This window comes from Mesoplodon densirostris, chromosome 19 (genome assembly GCF_025265405.1).
Source record: "Mesoplodon densirostris isolate mMesDen1 chromosome 19, mMesDen1 primary haplotype, whole genome shotgun sequence".
Taxonomy (NCBI): Eukaryota; Metazoa; Chordata; class Mammalia; order Artiodactyla; family Ziphiidae; genus Mesoplodon; species Mesoplodon densirostris.
In genome coordinates, this window is record NC_082679.1 from 47,086,455 (window position 1) to 47,101,434 (window position 14,980).

At 60.5% G+C, this 14,980-nt stretch overlaps 2 protein-coding genes across 2 annotated transcripts in view; one reads left to right on the forward strand and one right to left on the reverse strand.

The window, feature by feature from the left end:
* The first annotated feature begins 641 nt into the window (after positions 1-641).
* HSD11B2 (hydroxysteroid 11-beta dehydrogenase 2) lies at positions 642-5,736 on the forward strand. Its single transcript, XM_060084750.1, has 5 exons — positions 642-906; positions 4,351-4,563; positions 4,680-4,865; positions 4,972-5,109; positions 5,324-5,736. The coding sequence occupies exons 1-5, from the start codon at positions 642-644 to the stop codon at positions 5,734-5,736; spliced, it is 1,215 nt and encodes a 404-aa protein (XP_059940733.1).
* A 1,010-nt stretch (positions 5,737-6,746) lies between these two features.
* Positions 6,747-14,980, reverse strand: part of ATP6V0D1 (ATPase H+ transporting V0 subunit d1) — a 38,689-nt gene continuing 30,455 nt past the window's right edge. The window contains exons 3-8 of the mRNA XM_060083433.1: positions 12,839-13,017; positions 11,367-11,446; positions 7,948-8,025; positions 7,646-7,822; positions 7,459-7,536; positions 6,747-7,362 (exon numbers count right to left, since the gene is read on the reverse strand). Of these exons, the coding sequence (XP_059939416.1) occupies positions 7,201-7,362; positions 7,459-7,536; positions 7,646-7,822; positions 7,948-8,025; positions 11,367-11,446; positions 12,839-13,017 (754 nt within the window). The 3' untranslated portion in view covers positions 6,747-7,200. The remainder of the gene's footprint in view (positions 7,363-7,458; positions 7,537-7,645; positions 7,823-7,947; positions 8,026-11,366; positions 11,447-12,838; positions 13,018-14,980) is intronic.

Sequence of the window (14,980 nt, forward strand, 5' to 3'; positions counted from 1 at the left end):
TCGGAGTACGTTACGTGTGCCGGCGTTGGCCGCGGCTGCCTGGTGAGGGCGAGCTGGTTGCCCGCGGTGTTCTGGCAGGCCCGGCGACCGCGGCGGTGCTGTCAGTGTGGGGAACTTGGATGGAGGTTGCGCGTGTCCTCAGGCGTCCCGAGCAAGTGTGAGCTGTGGATGTGCTCACCTGGGAGCCGCGGCTCAGCCGCCCAGGGCGCGCGTGTCGGGGCGCAGGAGTGAGCGGATGCGGGGCACTAGGGGTAGACCGACCGGACGTCTCCCCGGCGCGGCGGGTGGCGAGGCGGCTGCTCCTCGAGCAGCAACTTTGGGACTCGGTTCCGGCTTCTTCGAAAGCGGATCTGGCCTCGGGGGCGGGGCAGAGGGCGGGAGGTAGAGGTGGGGGCACCTGCCGGGCAGGGGGTGCGAGGAGAGAAGTAAAGGAAAGCCCCGCCCCTTCCCCGCCTCCGCTCCGCCCTCGCCCCCGCCCCCGGGGCTCTTTATAAACTCGGCCCGAGGGCTAACAGAGAAAGCGAGTATCTCTCCCGCCTCTGGCTGGTGTTCTGCACCACCCCGCACCCCGGGCCCGAGTCCCAATCCCTGCTCTCCAACCCGGCCCCTGCCCCGCCCCGGCCCAGCCCGGCCCGGCCGCCATGGAGAGCTGGCCCTGGCCGTCGGGCGGCGCCTGGCTGCTTGTGGCGGCCCGTGCGCTGCTGCAGCTGCTGCGCGCGGACCTGCGTCTGGGCCGCCCGCTGCTGGCGGCGCTGGCGCTGCTGGCCGCGCTCGACTGGCTGTGCCAGCGCCTGCTGCCCCCGCTGGCCGCACTTGCCGTGTTGGCCGCCACCGGCTGGATCGTGTTGTCCCGCCTGGCGCGCCCGCAGCGCCTGCCCGTGGCGACTCGCGCGGTGCTCATCACCGGTGAGTGCGCGGGGCGCGGAGCGCGGGGATTCCAGGTTCGAGGGCGGGGCCGGACACTCAGAGGGCTCCCCTCTGAGTGGGCATGCCAAGGCAAGGCGGGACCCCTAGCCCAGGAGTGGGGGAGTCCCTCTCCCCTGGGTGCAGGGAACCAGCCAAGTAGGAAGAGCAGGGCACCTCCCTAAATTCGGATTAACTACCTGTGGCTTCGGGGAGTGCTGGAGGGAAAATGAGGCAGGGAGCGGGCAGGTGCGCAGGGGAAACTTGTAGCTAAGAAAGAAGGAGCCTTCTGGAGTTTGGGGTTTATGCTATGTCCCTGTCCAAGAGAGCAGTCTTCGGACAGAGGACACTGCTCTGAGGGACTTCAGAGGATGGTCACCCTTTGAACTCTGCCTAACATCCCCACGTGGGAGGTACCATCTCCTCTTCCCTGGGATTAGAGGAATAGGCTTAGATGAAGAGTTGGGACCCCCAATTGGCTGGGCTCCTTGGAGTCCAGAAAAGCTTGAGGTCATCATGAGGGACAGCTGGGCATTCAGCTGCCTCTCAGATCCCACCATCCAAGCCTAAATTGCTGAAGTAGCTGTCCGGAGTCTGCACCCAGCACGCCACCACCATTCCTCCTGGTCCTCTGTGCCCAGGAAGGAGGTGAGGTCTTGAAGAGCTGGGCTCAGGTGCCTCTGGTCACCTGGCTGAGCTCTCTTTGTGTGGAGCAAGGAATAAATCTGTCATCAGAAGGAGGGAAGGAGGAGCTGAGGCCCAGCCTGAAGTGGGGAGGGGGAGAAAGGCCAGTGGGCACTGGCTCCACTGTATGGGGGAGGGGCAGCCCGGTCTCTCCCCTAACCCCCATGGCTTTGGACAGGTGCTCAGCGCTCTGCCCTTGCATTGGGCCTAGGCTGGGGGCAGCCACTGGCTGACTGGCTTCTCAGAGACCTCAGTCTAGCAGGGGGCCCTGCATGATCAGATGGGGCTGGAAGAATTTCCCAGAGGAGGCCATCCTTGAGCTGGGCCTCAGAGGATGGGTGGAGATAGGTGAAGTGTGGAAGGTGTTTTGGATCAGACAAAGGGTGTGGGATAGAAGCTTGAGGCAGGAATGAGCATGGCCTGGGCAGGGGACAGTCAGTAACCAGTCTGGCTGCTGAGATGTGGTGGGATATGAGGTTGTTTCCTTGGAAGGGGGCCTTGAATGCCTGGCAAGAAACCAGAATGTACTGAGGCAGGGTGAAGGTGGCATGAGGGTTTGGGCTTCAGTTAAGATGGTGGAGACAGAGATGGGAGAGACCTTAGTTCAGGGTGGAGTGTGAAGTTTCAAGGGACCCCAGTTTTAGTGGTTTAAGGAAGGAGAGATGACAGACCTCCTGGTATGAAGCAGGGAGCTTCTTCCCCCAGGGATGAGGCAGCTCCCCTCCTGCCTTCTAATTAGTGAGTTATGTCAACAGGACCCAGGCCATCTGCAGATACTAGTGACCCAGGCAGTCTTTCCTGGGATCTCACCCCAGGCCTTTGTGCTGCCGCTGTTACATCTCCTAGCCTCGAGCCTGAGAGTGAGGTGAGAGGAGGGATGCCTTTTGTGACTTGGGCTTCCCTCAGCTCTGGTTGCAAAGCCCCGTGAGGGAGGAGGGGAAGAAGACTGCCCAGTCCACCCCATGTAAGCATCAAGAGTAGGCCTCCAAGCTTCCCAATGCCCCCAGACCCTGGGATTTCCTCTCTCACCACAGACTGCAAGACAAGTCGGTGACCAGGTCCTGCCTCACCTGCTGGGAACGCTGTGTCTTGAGGCTGCCAGAGCTGCCACCCACCCCTCCCTGAGAACTGCTGGCCAAGGCTACTTGGGGAGCTCAGCCCTGGGGTCAGGGTTTGGGTTGAGTGGCTGGGTGCCTTGTGTGCACAGCTGTGCACTGCTGGGGTCTCATGGGAGTGAGCCCATTGTTGTTCATGGCTCGCCGCACGTAGGTTGGAGTTATGTGCAGGTATCCAAATGTGTGTGCAGGTGAGCAAGAGGGTAAGAAAGGCTTGGGTGACTGTGTTGGGACCGCAGAGCTGAGGTTCTGGAAGGCCTCAGTTTCCCTGTGAAGGGCCTGTCTGCTCTGGAAGGGAGCTTAGGCAAATGGGGACACACACACACACACACACACACACACACACACACACACACACACACACGCTCACTCCCCTCCCCCAGCCAGATTTGCCCAGGAAATACCCCTCAACTGGGGCTGGCTGGTGGGTCCCCAGCCACACAAAGCCCAGCTTGCAGACCCCTGCCTAGGTTTGTTCTCTGCCTTAACAGAGGGGACAGGGCTGAAATGGGAGGAACTGGTTGTGCAGAACCACCTTGCAGCTTCTGCTCAGCAAGACCACCATGGGGGCAGGCTCCAGAGAGCCTCCTCCCTCACTGCTCCCAGCCCTGGTTGGCCACCCGTGGAGCCGGATTGGAATGGGAACAATCAAGGAAGCAGGGGTTTATCAGGCCCACTGGCTGGCTCTGCCTGGTGGTTCATCTCTCTACATACCAAAGACAGGAAATCAGGCCTCCAAGAGTGGTAACTGACCTCAGGTCACACTTGGTGGGCGTGGGAAGGGATTCTAACGCAGATCTGTTCTTACCTTCATCCATCGTGCCCCTGTCCTGGGGGCAAGTGATCTGGGGCTCAGAGAATGCTCCAGTGTTGCCACTGATTGGAATTCCAAGGGTGGTGGTCAGGGGTGAAGTGCAGATGGACCTCCAACTTGCCTAGAGCCAGGAATAATAGTTGAGGGTGTTGAGGCTGGAAAGGAAGGTGGATCTCAGGTTGTACAGGGTCTGGATGATGGGAATAGAGGACTTCAGCTTCATGCTAAGGGCTGTGGAGAGCCTTGGAGAGGTTTTCAGCAGCAGAGGGATATTGTCACTTTTGGAAGGATCCCTCTGGCTGCTCAGGTAGAGAATGGATCCAAGGGGGCTGCTTCAGTGTCCAGGTAAGAAGAAGAAGCCTGGGAAAAGGCAGTGAGAAAGGGAGGCTGTGCAGTAATACTGCGCACGCGAGCTGAGGCCTGATATAGACCAGACAGAAGGACATCAGAGCTGGGACTGGGTCTCAGCTGGGACTGGCTGACCTGCAATAGAGTCCTGACCTTACTGTATGCTGGCTGAGTGACTTTGGGAAGCAACTTAGCATTACTAGGACTCAGTTTCCTCATCTGTAAAGTGGGGATCATAAGCCACGTTTGATGGGGTACCTATGAGTCGTCAGGGAGATGACAGTTGTCAAAGAGTTGGTACTCAGGTGCTCAGCCAGAGGGGCAAAGCCTGTCAGAGATGGGCTTAGGAGAAGAAGGGAGGGCTGCTGACTGCTGCTACGTTGGGTGTCAGAGGCCTGGATCCCATCCAGACCGTGGTGACCCTGGGGTTTTCTCAGGCCGGACTGGGCCACAGTGGGAGTTCACTGGCTGTCCTTCCCTGGCCAGGCTGTGACTCTGGTTTTGGCAAGGCGACGGCCAAGAAGCTGGACGCGCTGGGCTTCACAGTGCTGGCCACCGTGTTGGATTTGAATAGCCCTGGTGCCCTAGAGCTGCGTGCCTGCTGTTCTCCTCGTTTAAAGCTGCTACAGATGGACCTGACCAAGCCAGCAGACATTAGCCGCGTGCTGGAGTTCACCAAGGCCCACACCGCCAGCACTGGTCAGTAGGCTCAGCTCCGCCAGGAAAGGGCGTGGCTGGGCAGGTGTGAGGGGGCAGGGATCGGAGGTCCGCTGCCGAGCTGACCCTCAGCTTCCCTCCTGGCTCCATGCTTTCAGGTCTGTGGGGCTTGGTCAACAATGCGGGTCAGAACATCCTCGTGGCAGATGCGGAGCTGTCTCCAGTGTCCACGTTCCGCAGCTGCATGGAGGTGAACTTCTTCGGTACACTTGAGATGACCAAGGGCCTCTTGCCACTGCTGCGCCATTCCAGCGGTCGCATCGTGACCGTGAGCAGCCCAGCAGGTGAGGGTCCTCCCACACCGGAGCAGAAAAGGTGCCCCTGCAGGGCGGGGAGAGGTGCTGGAGCCCCTGGCCCAGGCTGAGCTGCCCACTCCCAATCCACCCCCAGGAGACATGCCATTTCCGTGCTTGGCTGCCTATGGGACCTCCAAAGCGGCCGTCGCGTTGCTCATGGACACGTTCAGTTGTGAACTTCTACCCTGGGGTGTCAAGGTCAGCGTCATCCAGCCTGCCTGCTTCAGAACAGGTAAGGTTCAGGGATTTGGGGCTGGGGCCTGTGTGGTGTAGTCGGGGAGAGGGGGAAGGTGGGGTGGGTGTGGTCTTCTCTGGAGTGGGGTTGGGTCTGAGGAATGGGCGTGGCTTTGGCTGGGGGCGGGTCTCAGGTTGTGAGTTAGACAGACCTGGGTCTGGCTTTGGCTTCCCTAACAGACCCCACTCTGACCTTGCCACCCCTTCCCCAGAGGCAGTGAAAGACATGGACCAGTGGGAAGAGCGCAAGCGGCAGCTGCTGGCCAACCTGCCCCGAGAGCTGCTGCAGGCCTATGGTGAGGACTACATCGAGCACCTGAACGGGCAGTTCCTGCATTGTCTGAGCCAAGCACTGCCAGACCTCAGCCCGGTTGTAGATGCCATCACCGATGCGCTGCTGGCGGCTCAACCACGCCGCCGCTATTACCCAGGCCACGGCCTGGGGCTCATGTACTTCATCCACTACTACCTGCCTGAGGGCCTGCGGCGCCGTTTCCTGCAGTCCTTCTTCATCAGTCCCTATGTGCCAAGAGCACTGCGGCCTGGCCAGCCCGGCCTTACCTCTGCCCGGGATGTAGCCCCGGACCCAGGCCCTAAACTGGGCCCTTCCCCCACTGTCCAATGAGCAGTTCGTGCATAGAACTGCTCCAGCAGAGGAGATCCCTTATGCCCTCGGTCCTCCCCTGGGCATTCTGACCCCCAGGTCTGCCCCAAAGCCTGGCCTAAAGGACCCCAATCCCACCCACTGCCAATGTCACAGGCCAGGCCTGGTGAGGCTAAGGCTTCCCAGTGAACCTCCGGGCCTCTCCTGCTTCATGAGCCCAAAGAGACCCCCCTGGGCACAAGGCTCCACCATGCACCTTGGAGATCCCAGCTGGATGGGGAGTTTCGTGCAAGACTCAGCTGTAGCCTTTGACAGGGTCCTGCAGACAGTGCCTCTGTAAACTAAGGAGTGACTGGGAAGGTTGGGGACCCCCTCAGGATCATTTCTTGGCACCAGTGCCTCAGTGCTGCGATTTGAAGGGTGAATCCCACTGTTTCTTGACTGGCTCAAGAATTAGGGCCCTGACCACCCACCCCAAGCCCCCCAAGCCACAGGGAGGCTGCATATTCTACTTGCCTGATTGCCACTTTTTGAATAAAGACAAATTTTATTTCTCCTAGAATGGGGGAGATGCTATGTTTGCCTAAGTGACAGGCTGTGGCTGTGAAACAGACTGGGCACCGCCTGGGGGCCGAGGCTTTGGGCACAGACTCTGGTTTACACCCAACCCCCTTCAACAACCTTGGGCAGATCATTTATCCATAGGTTTCCTCAGAGTGAAATGGGGGTAATGACCCCAGCCCAGGGAGTTCTGGGGCTCAATGAAGCCAAGAGGGAGGCCTGGGCGCCCTCTAGAGTCAGGAGCCAGCACCACAGGCCTGTCAGAGCCTCCAGCAGAGGAAGGGGCTCATCCTCCACTGACTTTCCCCACCCTGAGCAATCTGGCTGCACAAGGATAGGGCCAGCCTAGGGCTGCCACCCGAGGAAGGAAGGTAGAAGGCTTAGGTGAGGGTGGGCTCAGCAAGGGTGGGGCCCGAGGGGAGTTGGGGATCTGGGAGAGGGACTAGGGCCCAAAGGAGACAGAAGACAGCTGGGCTTAGAGAGGGCAGTTTTTATTGTCTCAGAGGGGCAGAGCTACTTCCCCTATTCCCCAAGGACACGCACGCTCTATCCTGCCCCTGCGCCATGGCTCTGGGGGACCCGCTGAGGGAAAAGGAGGTTCACGCTGCCCCCAGGGGTTCTCAGGTTAGGGAGGAACACAAAAGTGACCACATGCTTCTCAGACATGTCAGCAACTGTAAACATAGGGCTGAGGGGGCCTCCTTGCTCTGGAGGTGGGGGGTTTGGTCCATCCTTGGTGGGGGGAGCAGGTGCCCAGCCCCTTTTCAGGCCCAAGAGCAGTCTCAGAGAGGGTCAGGGAAGCTGGGCAGCCACTAGGACAGTGTGCTGCCCCCCAGGGCACGCAGGTGAGCCGTGAGCTTTGTCACAGCACACGCAGACACACAGGCGCACACACACACTTGTGGGGAGCCTTGGGCCAGGGTGCTAGAAGATGGGGATGTAGTTGTCGATCTTGGCTCGGTGGCGCTGGGCGATGCACTCCGCGATCCATACAATGTTGCGACACTCCTGCTCCTTGAGCTTCACAAAGGCGTAGAAAACACCAAAGTGGAACTGGTTCAGGAAGGCCAACTTGTTCAGTTTCACCTGCAGACCCAGGCAGGAGTGGTGTGCAGGTGGCCATGACCAGAGTCAGGCCTAAGCCACCAACCCCTCCCTAGGATGGGCAGGGCCAGCACTCACCTCGTGCTCAAAGAATCGGTCCTCCAGGGTCTTGTCTCCTGGGTTGCTGCCCGCACCCTCGAAGAGCAGCTTGTACTCCTGGCCCAGGGGAGCAGGGGGAAGCATGAGCATGAGGGTGCTGTTGGGTATGGGGTGGGGACGTGGGTGCCTACATGCCCGCCCACCGTTCAATAGCCAGGGCACTCACCGGGTAGTAGTCGGCCACGTTCTTGACCTGCTCGTAGTCGTCAGCCCGAGCCAGCTGGGCCAGGCCCTCAGGGTAGAGCCGTCCGCAGTGCGGAAAGAGCTTGGCACGGTCCTCCTTGGAAAGCTCTGTGCCGAAGGAGTTGATGGTGATGATGAAGGCGCGGCGGTCTGCTTCAAACTGTGGGGCCGGCGCACAGGCGAGGAGAGAGGGACGGGGAGGAAGGCAGCAGGCAGTCAGTCGGCAGGGCTTCCCCCAGGCCACGGATGGGGGACCAGCAGGCGGGAGGGGGGGCAGGCACTCACCTCCAGGATGGGACACATGGCATCGGCTGTGGTCCCACCCAGCAGGGTGCAGAACTTGTAGAAGGACTCCAGGTAGGCCTGTGCAGAGCACGGAGCTTCCTCAGCCCAGGCAGGGAGACACGAGGGCGTCTGCCAGGCCTCCTCCTCACAGTTCCCTCCTTCCCTCTCCGACCCCTTTCATGGTGAATCCAAACATCATACCCGTGGCCAGGGCAGCCCCCGTGTCAGAGCCCCGGAGACATCCACAGATTTCCGACGGTTGATCAGCCGAGGAGCAGTAGCCCGCTGCCTCTCCCCACCCAGCAGTGACAGAACAATTTCTGGCCCACTGTCTGCTTCATGGTGCGGTGCCCCTCACACCCTCATCCCATGGAGTGCCAGGCTCAGAGTAGGGCTCCGTCTTCCCCCTGCTGCTCTGCCTGCCCTTCCCCCAAATCTCCCCTCCTCCCCTCTCTCCTCAGAAAACCACGTGTCGATGCGCCAGTGAAGGATGGTGACCCCTGAGAGTTCACGGGGATGGCCTGGACTGGGTGCCTTGGCCCCTCTCGGCACCCCACCTTAAAGAGCACCTCCTCCTCTTCCCATCCCCTAGGTAGTTCCCAGGCATCACGCAGCAGGAACCAAACTGTACCGTCGGCCCAGCTCCTCCTGAGGGATGGTTATTGCCGGCACAGATGTCAGCCCTGCAATGTGATGGCTGGACACACAGGCTGCCGGTAGGAACAAGCACTTCCTGCCCAGGCAAATTGGATCTGCTGGGCATGAGAAGCCAGGTCAACCCAGGCCTCAGGTCCCTCCCACGACTAACTCCTGAAACTAGTTAGATCCAGGCAGGCTTCCTTCCCTGAACCTCTCTATGTCAAGGAAAGGGGGACAGTCTCATGGCCCCCTGGGGAGCTCCCTCTACTCAGGTGCTCCGGGGTCCCACTTGGTGGCATGGCCATAAGAACTCCAGCTCTACAGGCTAGAGACTATTCTCCTGAGCTGGGGGTGAGGGCTGGGAGGCAGGGAAAGCTTTCTGTGCCGAGGTCTGCCCTCTAAGGAGCAGAGAACATTCCACCCACCACCTGCTGATGTGGGCCACAGGTTCTACTGACCCAAGAGAGGAGGTGAGATGACAGCCAGGAGTCCACGAGCCCAGGCTGAGCCTGGCCAGCAGCACTGGGCAAGCTGGGCTCAGGGGAAGGCCTGAGGTGACCACTGGGGTCACAGGAAACAAAAGTCTAGAACAGGTCAGGGGGAAAGAAGTCTGCCTGGAAAGGGAGAGTGGACCCCAGCGTAGCAGAAGGCTCGCATGGTAGCTGCCAATCCTACCGTGGATTAGTGGCACTGTTGAGTCCCTCTGGGACTATCCCCAGCCACCTCCTTCCCCGTGGCCAGCCAAGCTGGGTGTGTCCAAATCTCCAGGCCTGCCCCAGTGGGGCCTGCAGTTCTTATCAGTGGGGGAAGCCACCAGCCTTTGCCGAGCTGGACTGATCCTGGAGACGCTGACCCCAGGGTGGTGGAGACTGGTGGCATAGGCCCAGACTCTCTTCAGGAGGCTCAGGAGCTGAAGAAACTGGCAAGACCCCAGAGGCCCAGCTACCAAGGTCACCTTCCCACCCCCATCCTGTCCCCTGGAGTCTGCCAGCCCATGTCTGCTGCACCAGCTGCCGACAGTTCCCACCCACTACTGGGGGTCCGCCTAATCTCCCATCTGTGGCCACTGGGCTGGGACATCGCCTGACAGGCGGTCCTGGCACGGCGCCTGTATCATTGGGTCGGTGTTTACAAGCTGGTGCCCGGGCAGCCCTCGCCAGTGACTCCAGCTAGAACCAGTCAGGCCTGGTGACGGTGTGGGTGAGGCTGGGGGGACAGCCGCACCCCTCACCCTGCCTCAGGGCAAGGAAGCCGGCAGTGGGCCAGCTGGGCAGGCAGCAGCCCCGTGGGGGCGGGCGGGGGCTGCGGGCAGCGTGAGCACTGGCACACCTGAGCCGGCTCCCACTGCCTGCCTGCCCGCCCCCCATGGCCCCCCTCACCCCGCCCTCCCCATCTCCCTCTTTCTCTCCCTACTGGCAGGCAAATGAGAGCGCTCGCTTTGCAGACAAGCTGAGCCGTGCTGCCAGTGTCTAGCAAGTGGCTTCAAGCAACCCACTCTCCTCTAAGCCCTCAGTTTCCTCGTCTTACAAATGGGGATACTGATGCCTACCTAGCTCCTAGGGCAGTCCCGAGGAGTAAAGAAGCCAATAATCTTCCTGCCTCTAGTCTTGTCCCCTCTAGTCTGTCCTCACATTCTGATGATACTCCGCCCTGCTGGAAACCTTCGCTGGCCGACCCTGCCCACAGGATAAAATTCAAAGTTCTGGCCCGGCGTTCAAGACCCTGGGTGACTTGATCCTGTGCCTGCCTTTTTTTCCAGACCTGTCTCCCACTGTCCATCTGGAACCTGCACTTCCACGGCAAACTGCTTGCCGCTTGGCCCGTGTTCCACACTTGCTTCTGCATGTGCTGTCCCTCTGCCTACACTACTACAACCTCCAGGTAGGATCTTCCCCTACCTCCAGACCCTCCCTGCACCCTGGCCCAGACCCCCACAGGAAGACTGGAGGGCCTGCGCTCCGGCTGCCACTGTGTTGGCCACCTAGCTCCAACTAGGACACGAGAAGAGCCTCACCATGAAGATCCAAGAGACAGATGTTCTCAGGGTTAGGTCAGCAGGGCTGTTGGCCAGTGCTATCTTCAGGCCCCCTTCAGGGCCTGCCCACTACTGACCCATCAGAGGTCCTGGCTTCAGAGGTCCTCACCGTGGCCAGGGCCCAGTCTGCCCCAAAAAGCCCTCACTGGTCCCTGGCCGGCCCCCTTCCTTGGCTCTCAGCCCTGCTCCTAACCTCTTTGGGCCAGGGCAGGGCTGACCCAGGAATCCCAAGCCCACTCTATTTCCAGGGGTCACCAGCTTGTCCCACAGCCTGGTGGGAACGGTGGGTGGGGTTGAAGATGATGGGCCACAGCACTGGTTCTAGACCTGGGAACCTGGGGACACAGGGACCTGGCTATGCCTGGCTGGGTTCCTCCCCACACCGTGCTCAGGTGCCTGTCCTTGCTGGTGACAGTCCAGGTGGGGTGAACCTGAGAGCTGTGGCCTGGGTGGTGGCCAGTAACCCTCCTGGATGCAGGGGGAGTGGCCATTCAGGAGCCCGCTCTGACAGGCCAAGCTGCGGAGCACCAGCCACTCCTGCTGATTTGATCTGGGCCCAAGGGATGGAGAACCTGTTCCATGAAGTCTTGCACCAGTCACGGGAGCCAGAGAGTGAGCAGATAAGCCCCTGGGAGAGGAGCCTGGAGCAGCTGTGTCCTGTCCCAGCACCCCACATAAATCATCAGCCCACTGTGCCCGTGGCCCCGCCTACCTACTTCACCACCACTGGGTCCAGGGGCACTACCTTGTACAGCGTGTTTCGGATGATCTCGATGTTCATCTCATCAAGGTCCTGCTCTGAGATGCAGTCCTGGAAAAAAGCCGCTGGGGAGGAAAGACGTGGGTATGAGGGGCAGGCGAGTGGACTCGGCCGAAGCAAGAATCATGCTGATGTTCAACTGCCCCTGCAGGGCACAGAGGACCCCTGCCACAAGGCCCATCTGGCTGGTAATTGGGGGGCACTCAACCTGGTCTGGACTATTGCCTTAGAAGTGGCTGAAGCAATACTCCAGGCCATGTGTACTGACCTGAGCTTCTCCTGCCTTCTTGCTCCTCAAACTGATTTATAAAGGAGGCGGCCAGCCATAACATGATCTAATCGCCTCTGGGGCAGACCCAAGCTCAGATCATGCCAAAGAAAGGCTTGCATAAGAGGCTGTGACATCCTCCCTTCTCGAGGGGCAGCTGTGGATTCTGGGCCTGACGCCCACTTCTCTGCATCTCCCAGGAGAGCCTGGGGCCCACATTTGGAAAACCATCCTTCTCCTTAGAACAAGGAATGAGCATGACAGCTGGGTGAGCATGGAGCAGTGACCCAGGGGGCCACTGGAGGGCTGGGAATTAGAGGCCAAAGCAGGATAGAGTCCCTTGATCCCCAGGGACCCACGGACTCACTGGTCTGTTTCTTCTTTAAAGGTGGAGAAACTGAAGAAACCACCAACAGCCCAGAACTAGCTCAGAGTTATTGTGAGAGATAAGATCTTGTGCAGATAAGGCCAGCAAGTAGGGCTCAGGCCTCTTAGTGAAGGACCAAGTGCAGCTTAGGGCCCAGTTGTTCAACCCTGGCGGCTTCCTGGAGGTGGTGCCCTGGGGACTAGGACTCTGGCCGTGAGGGCACTAGCTGGTGACAGCCTTAGTGCCTTCTCCCCAGCCTCCCTCCAAGGCAGGCAGGAGCCAGTGCTGCCTAGGCAGGGCCCTGCAGAAAGCTCCCAGTTCCCCTTCCTTCCTTGGCCTCTGACATGAACTCTGCATCCTGCCGGACACTGCCTGACTTGGCCCCTGGGACCTGCTTTGTGGAGGTAAGTGAAGCTCTTTGCTCGCCTCCTCTGCCTCACAGGCAGTAAGCCACTCCAGCCCAGCTTAGGGCCACGGTCTGTCAGAGCTCCCAAGACTCCAAGGGACCCAAAACCCTCTCTCCACTCTCCGTGAGCTCAGCCCTCCTCTGCATTCGGAGAAATCAGACAGATTCACAAAATGAGATGGTCTGAGTCAGGCCCTGGGGCTAGTCGGCCTGGCCCAGCAAAAGCAACAGGAAGGGAGCAAAAGGCAGGGTGAGGAGGAGGGAATGGGAGGCGAAGTGGAAGGGAAGAGAAAGGTAACCAGCAGTGGGCGACCTCACTTTCTGGCTCAGGGCCGCCCCTGGGGGTCTGAACACCCCACACAGAGGCACTGACACTGATGCCGCTGCCCACCACCCCCCTCCTCGCCAGGGCTCACCCAGGGGCGTGTCCACCAGAATGGCATTGTAGAGCTCGGCGGGCGTCTGCGCGATGTTCACGGCCTCCATCTGCTCAAAGCTGCCTAGCGGGTGGCACTTGGGCACGAGCTCGGCGATAGAGCGCTGGTGCAGTGTGCCCGTGATGAGCAGGATTACGTTGTCAATCATGTAGCTGTAACTGCGGGAGGCACACAGCAGCGCGGCGGCCCTTGAAGTCCTGGCACAGCACCACGCCCCTGCCCCCACCCGGCGCAGGCCACCAGCCCCTCAACGGCGAGCACCACCTCAGGCTCGTCTCCCTGTCCAAGGGTGCCCCCTCCTCCGGCACCAGAAGCACAGGACAGACATGGCCCCTCCCTGGGTTGGGGGGAGAACTCATGCCCCACGAGTGATCAGGAAGCCCCCAGGTGTGAACAGTGTTCTGGCAGGACACAGGAAGCACGGGCACACGGAGGTGCGGCACACGGGCCAGCCTGGGGGATGAAAGAACTGGGAGATGAAAGCGTGTTCTGGGAAGAGGGAACAGTGTGTGCAAAGGCCTGGAAGCAATCGCTGAGTGGCGGACGCCTCAAGGAACTGAGCACGGTCAGGGTTGGCAGAAGGAAGGGAACCGGCGCGGTGCTGCCAGCAGGCTGGAGCCTAGAGGCGGGTCCTGTGGGCCCGGCTGAGGGTCCTGACTTCGTTTTGAGCACGAGGGACCCATAAGCAGGATATAAGCAAGGAATACCACAAGCACTCTGGCTGCTGGTGGGGACAGAGGGGGAGATGGCAAGTGGAGGAGAGGCTGAGGAGTGGAGTGGGGAGAAGCTTCTCTAGGGAAAACCAGAGAAGACTCAGAGGGAGGGTCCCTGGAGTAAGGCCCCTGGTCAGTCAGGCTGAGACAAGCAGGCAGACAGCTGCCCTGTGCAGCCCACTCCAAAGACAGGACACTGCCTCCTCCTTTAGGGCCTGAGGATCCACCCAGGATGGCCTGGAGGAGACCCAGAGACCTGGAAGGAGCCTGGGCTCAGGTCAGTTCCCTCTGGCACAGAAGGCCCGCTCTGGACAGTGCACAGGCAGCAGAGGGGGCTGGAGAGCTGGGGAGGGGTGAGGCTCCCCAGCTCAGACGTGGCAATGGGCAAGCTCTGCCTCCACACATTGAGGCAATACCACAAAGGGGCTGTGGCCAAGAGTTCCGTGTAGTCACCTGTGTGAGGAATGGGGTGAAGAGGGCGAGAGGGCCCCAGTCAGGCTGCAGGAGCCACAACATTCCTCCAGCTTGTCACCAGTGATGATCTCAGGGCATGAGGCAGCTGGATGAGGCCTGGGGGTTCAGCTCCAAGACCAGAGTGGGGCTCCCACTGAAGGGTGGGAGCTGGGCTGGAGGCTGCTGCCCTGAATTGGGCACTGAGCACACCCTGGCTGTTGGGTGGGCCAACAGCTGTCCTGTGACAGTATCTTGAGGCTGTCCAAGGTAGGAAGTGGCCCCCAATTCCAAGGGAAGAAAAGTAAGGAGGTGGTGGCCTAGGCATCAGCTCAGAGGGCTGGCTACTGGGGGAACTCCCACAGGGCCTGCCAGGAAGGCGGCAGGAGGAAGAAACCACAGCTCCTGTCCCCGCCTGACCCCCACCCCCCGGCTTGCTACACACTCCCCCAACTCCCACCCAGCCCGGTGCCCTGCTATGACCTCTGCTCTCCCGGGCTTGGGGCCAGGCAGCTGCCCTCTCTCCGCCCCCAATCCGGCTGGGTCAGCCACAGGATGTGTGCTGAGAAGAGACAGGTCTGCCTTCTCAAACTGAGGGCTTCAGGCAGGGCCCATTCACAGCCGCGAGCCGAGGGGCCCAAACGGCCAGCCTTTTGCCCCAACCTGACAGAGCTGGCAGAGTCGAGGGACCTCAGAGAGATCCCGCCAGAGCTTTGTGCCTTGGTCTCCAGCCCCGGCCTGCACTGTCCCTACCCTGGACAGCACATCCCTCTTGCCCGATGCCTCCAGAATCTCACGCACCGCAGGACCCAGTATACATCATCTCCTGCAACACTCCACCTGTGTCCCATCCAGCCCCCTCTAGCCTTCGTGTTCCCTGAGACAGCCACAAAGTCCCCACCCCCGAACCCGAAGATGCTCGTTCACGCGCTCACCAGACTTTGGGCAAGGACGGGGA

Excerpts from the sequence above, each read along its gene's own strand:
- HSD11B2 (XM_060084750.1), top strand. The coding sequence starts at position 642 with ATGGAGAGCTGGCCCTGGCCGTCGGGCGGCGCCTGGCTGCTTGTGGCG. Across the intron at positions 4,866-4,971 it reads GACCGTGAGCAGCCCAGCAG|GAGACATGCCATTTCCGTGC; the intron begins GTGAGGGTCCTC and ends ATCCACCCCCAG. Across the intron at positions 5,110-5,323 it reads GCCTGCCTGCTTCAGAACAG|AGGCAGTGAAAGACATGGAC; the intron begins GTAAGGTTCAGG and ends CCCCTTCCCCAG.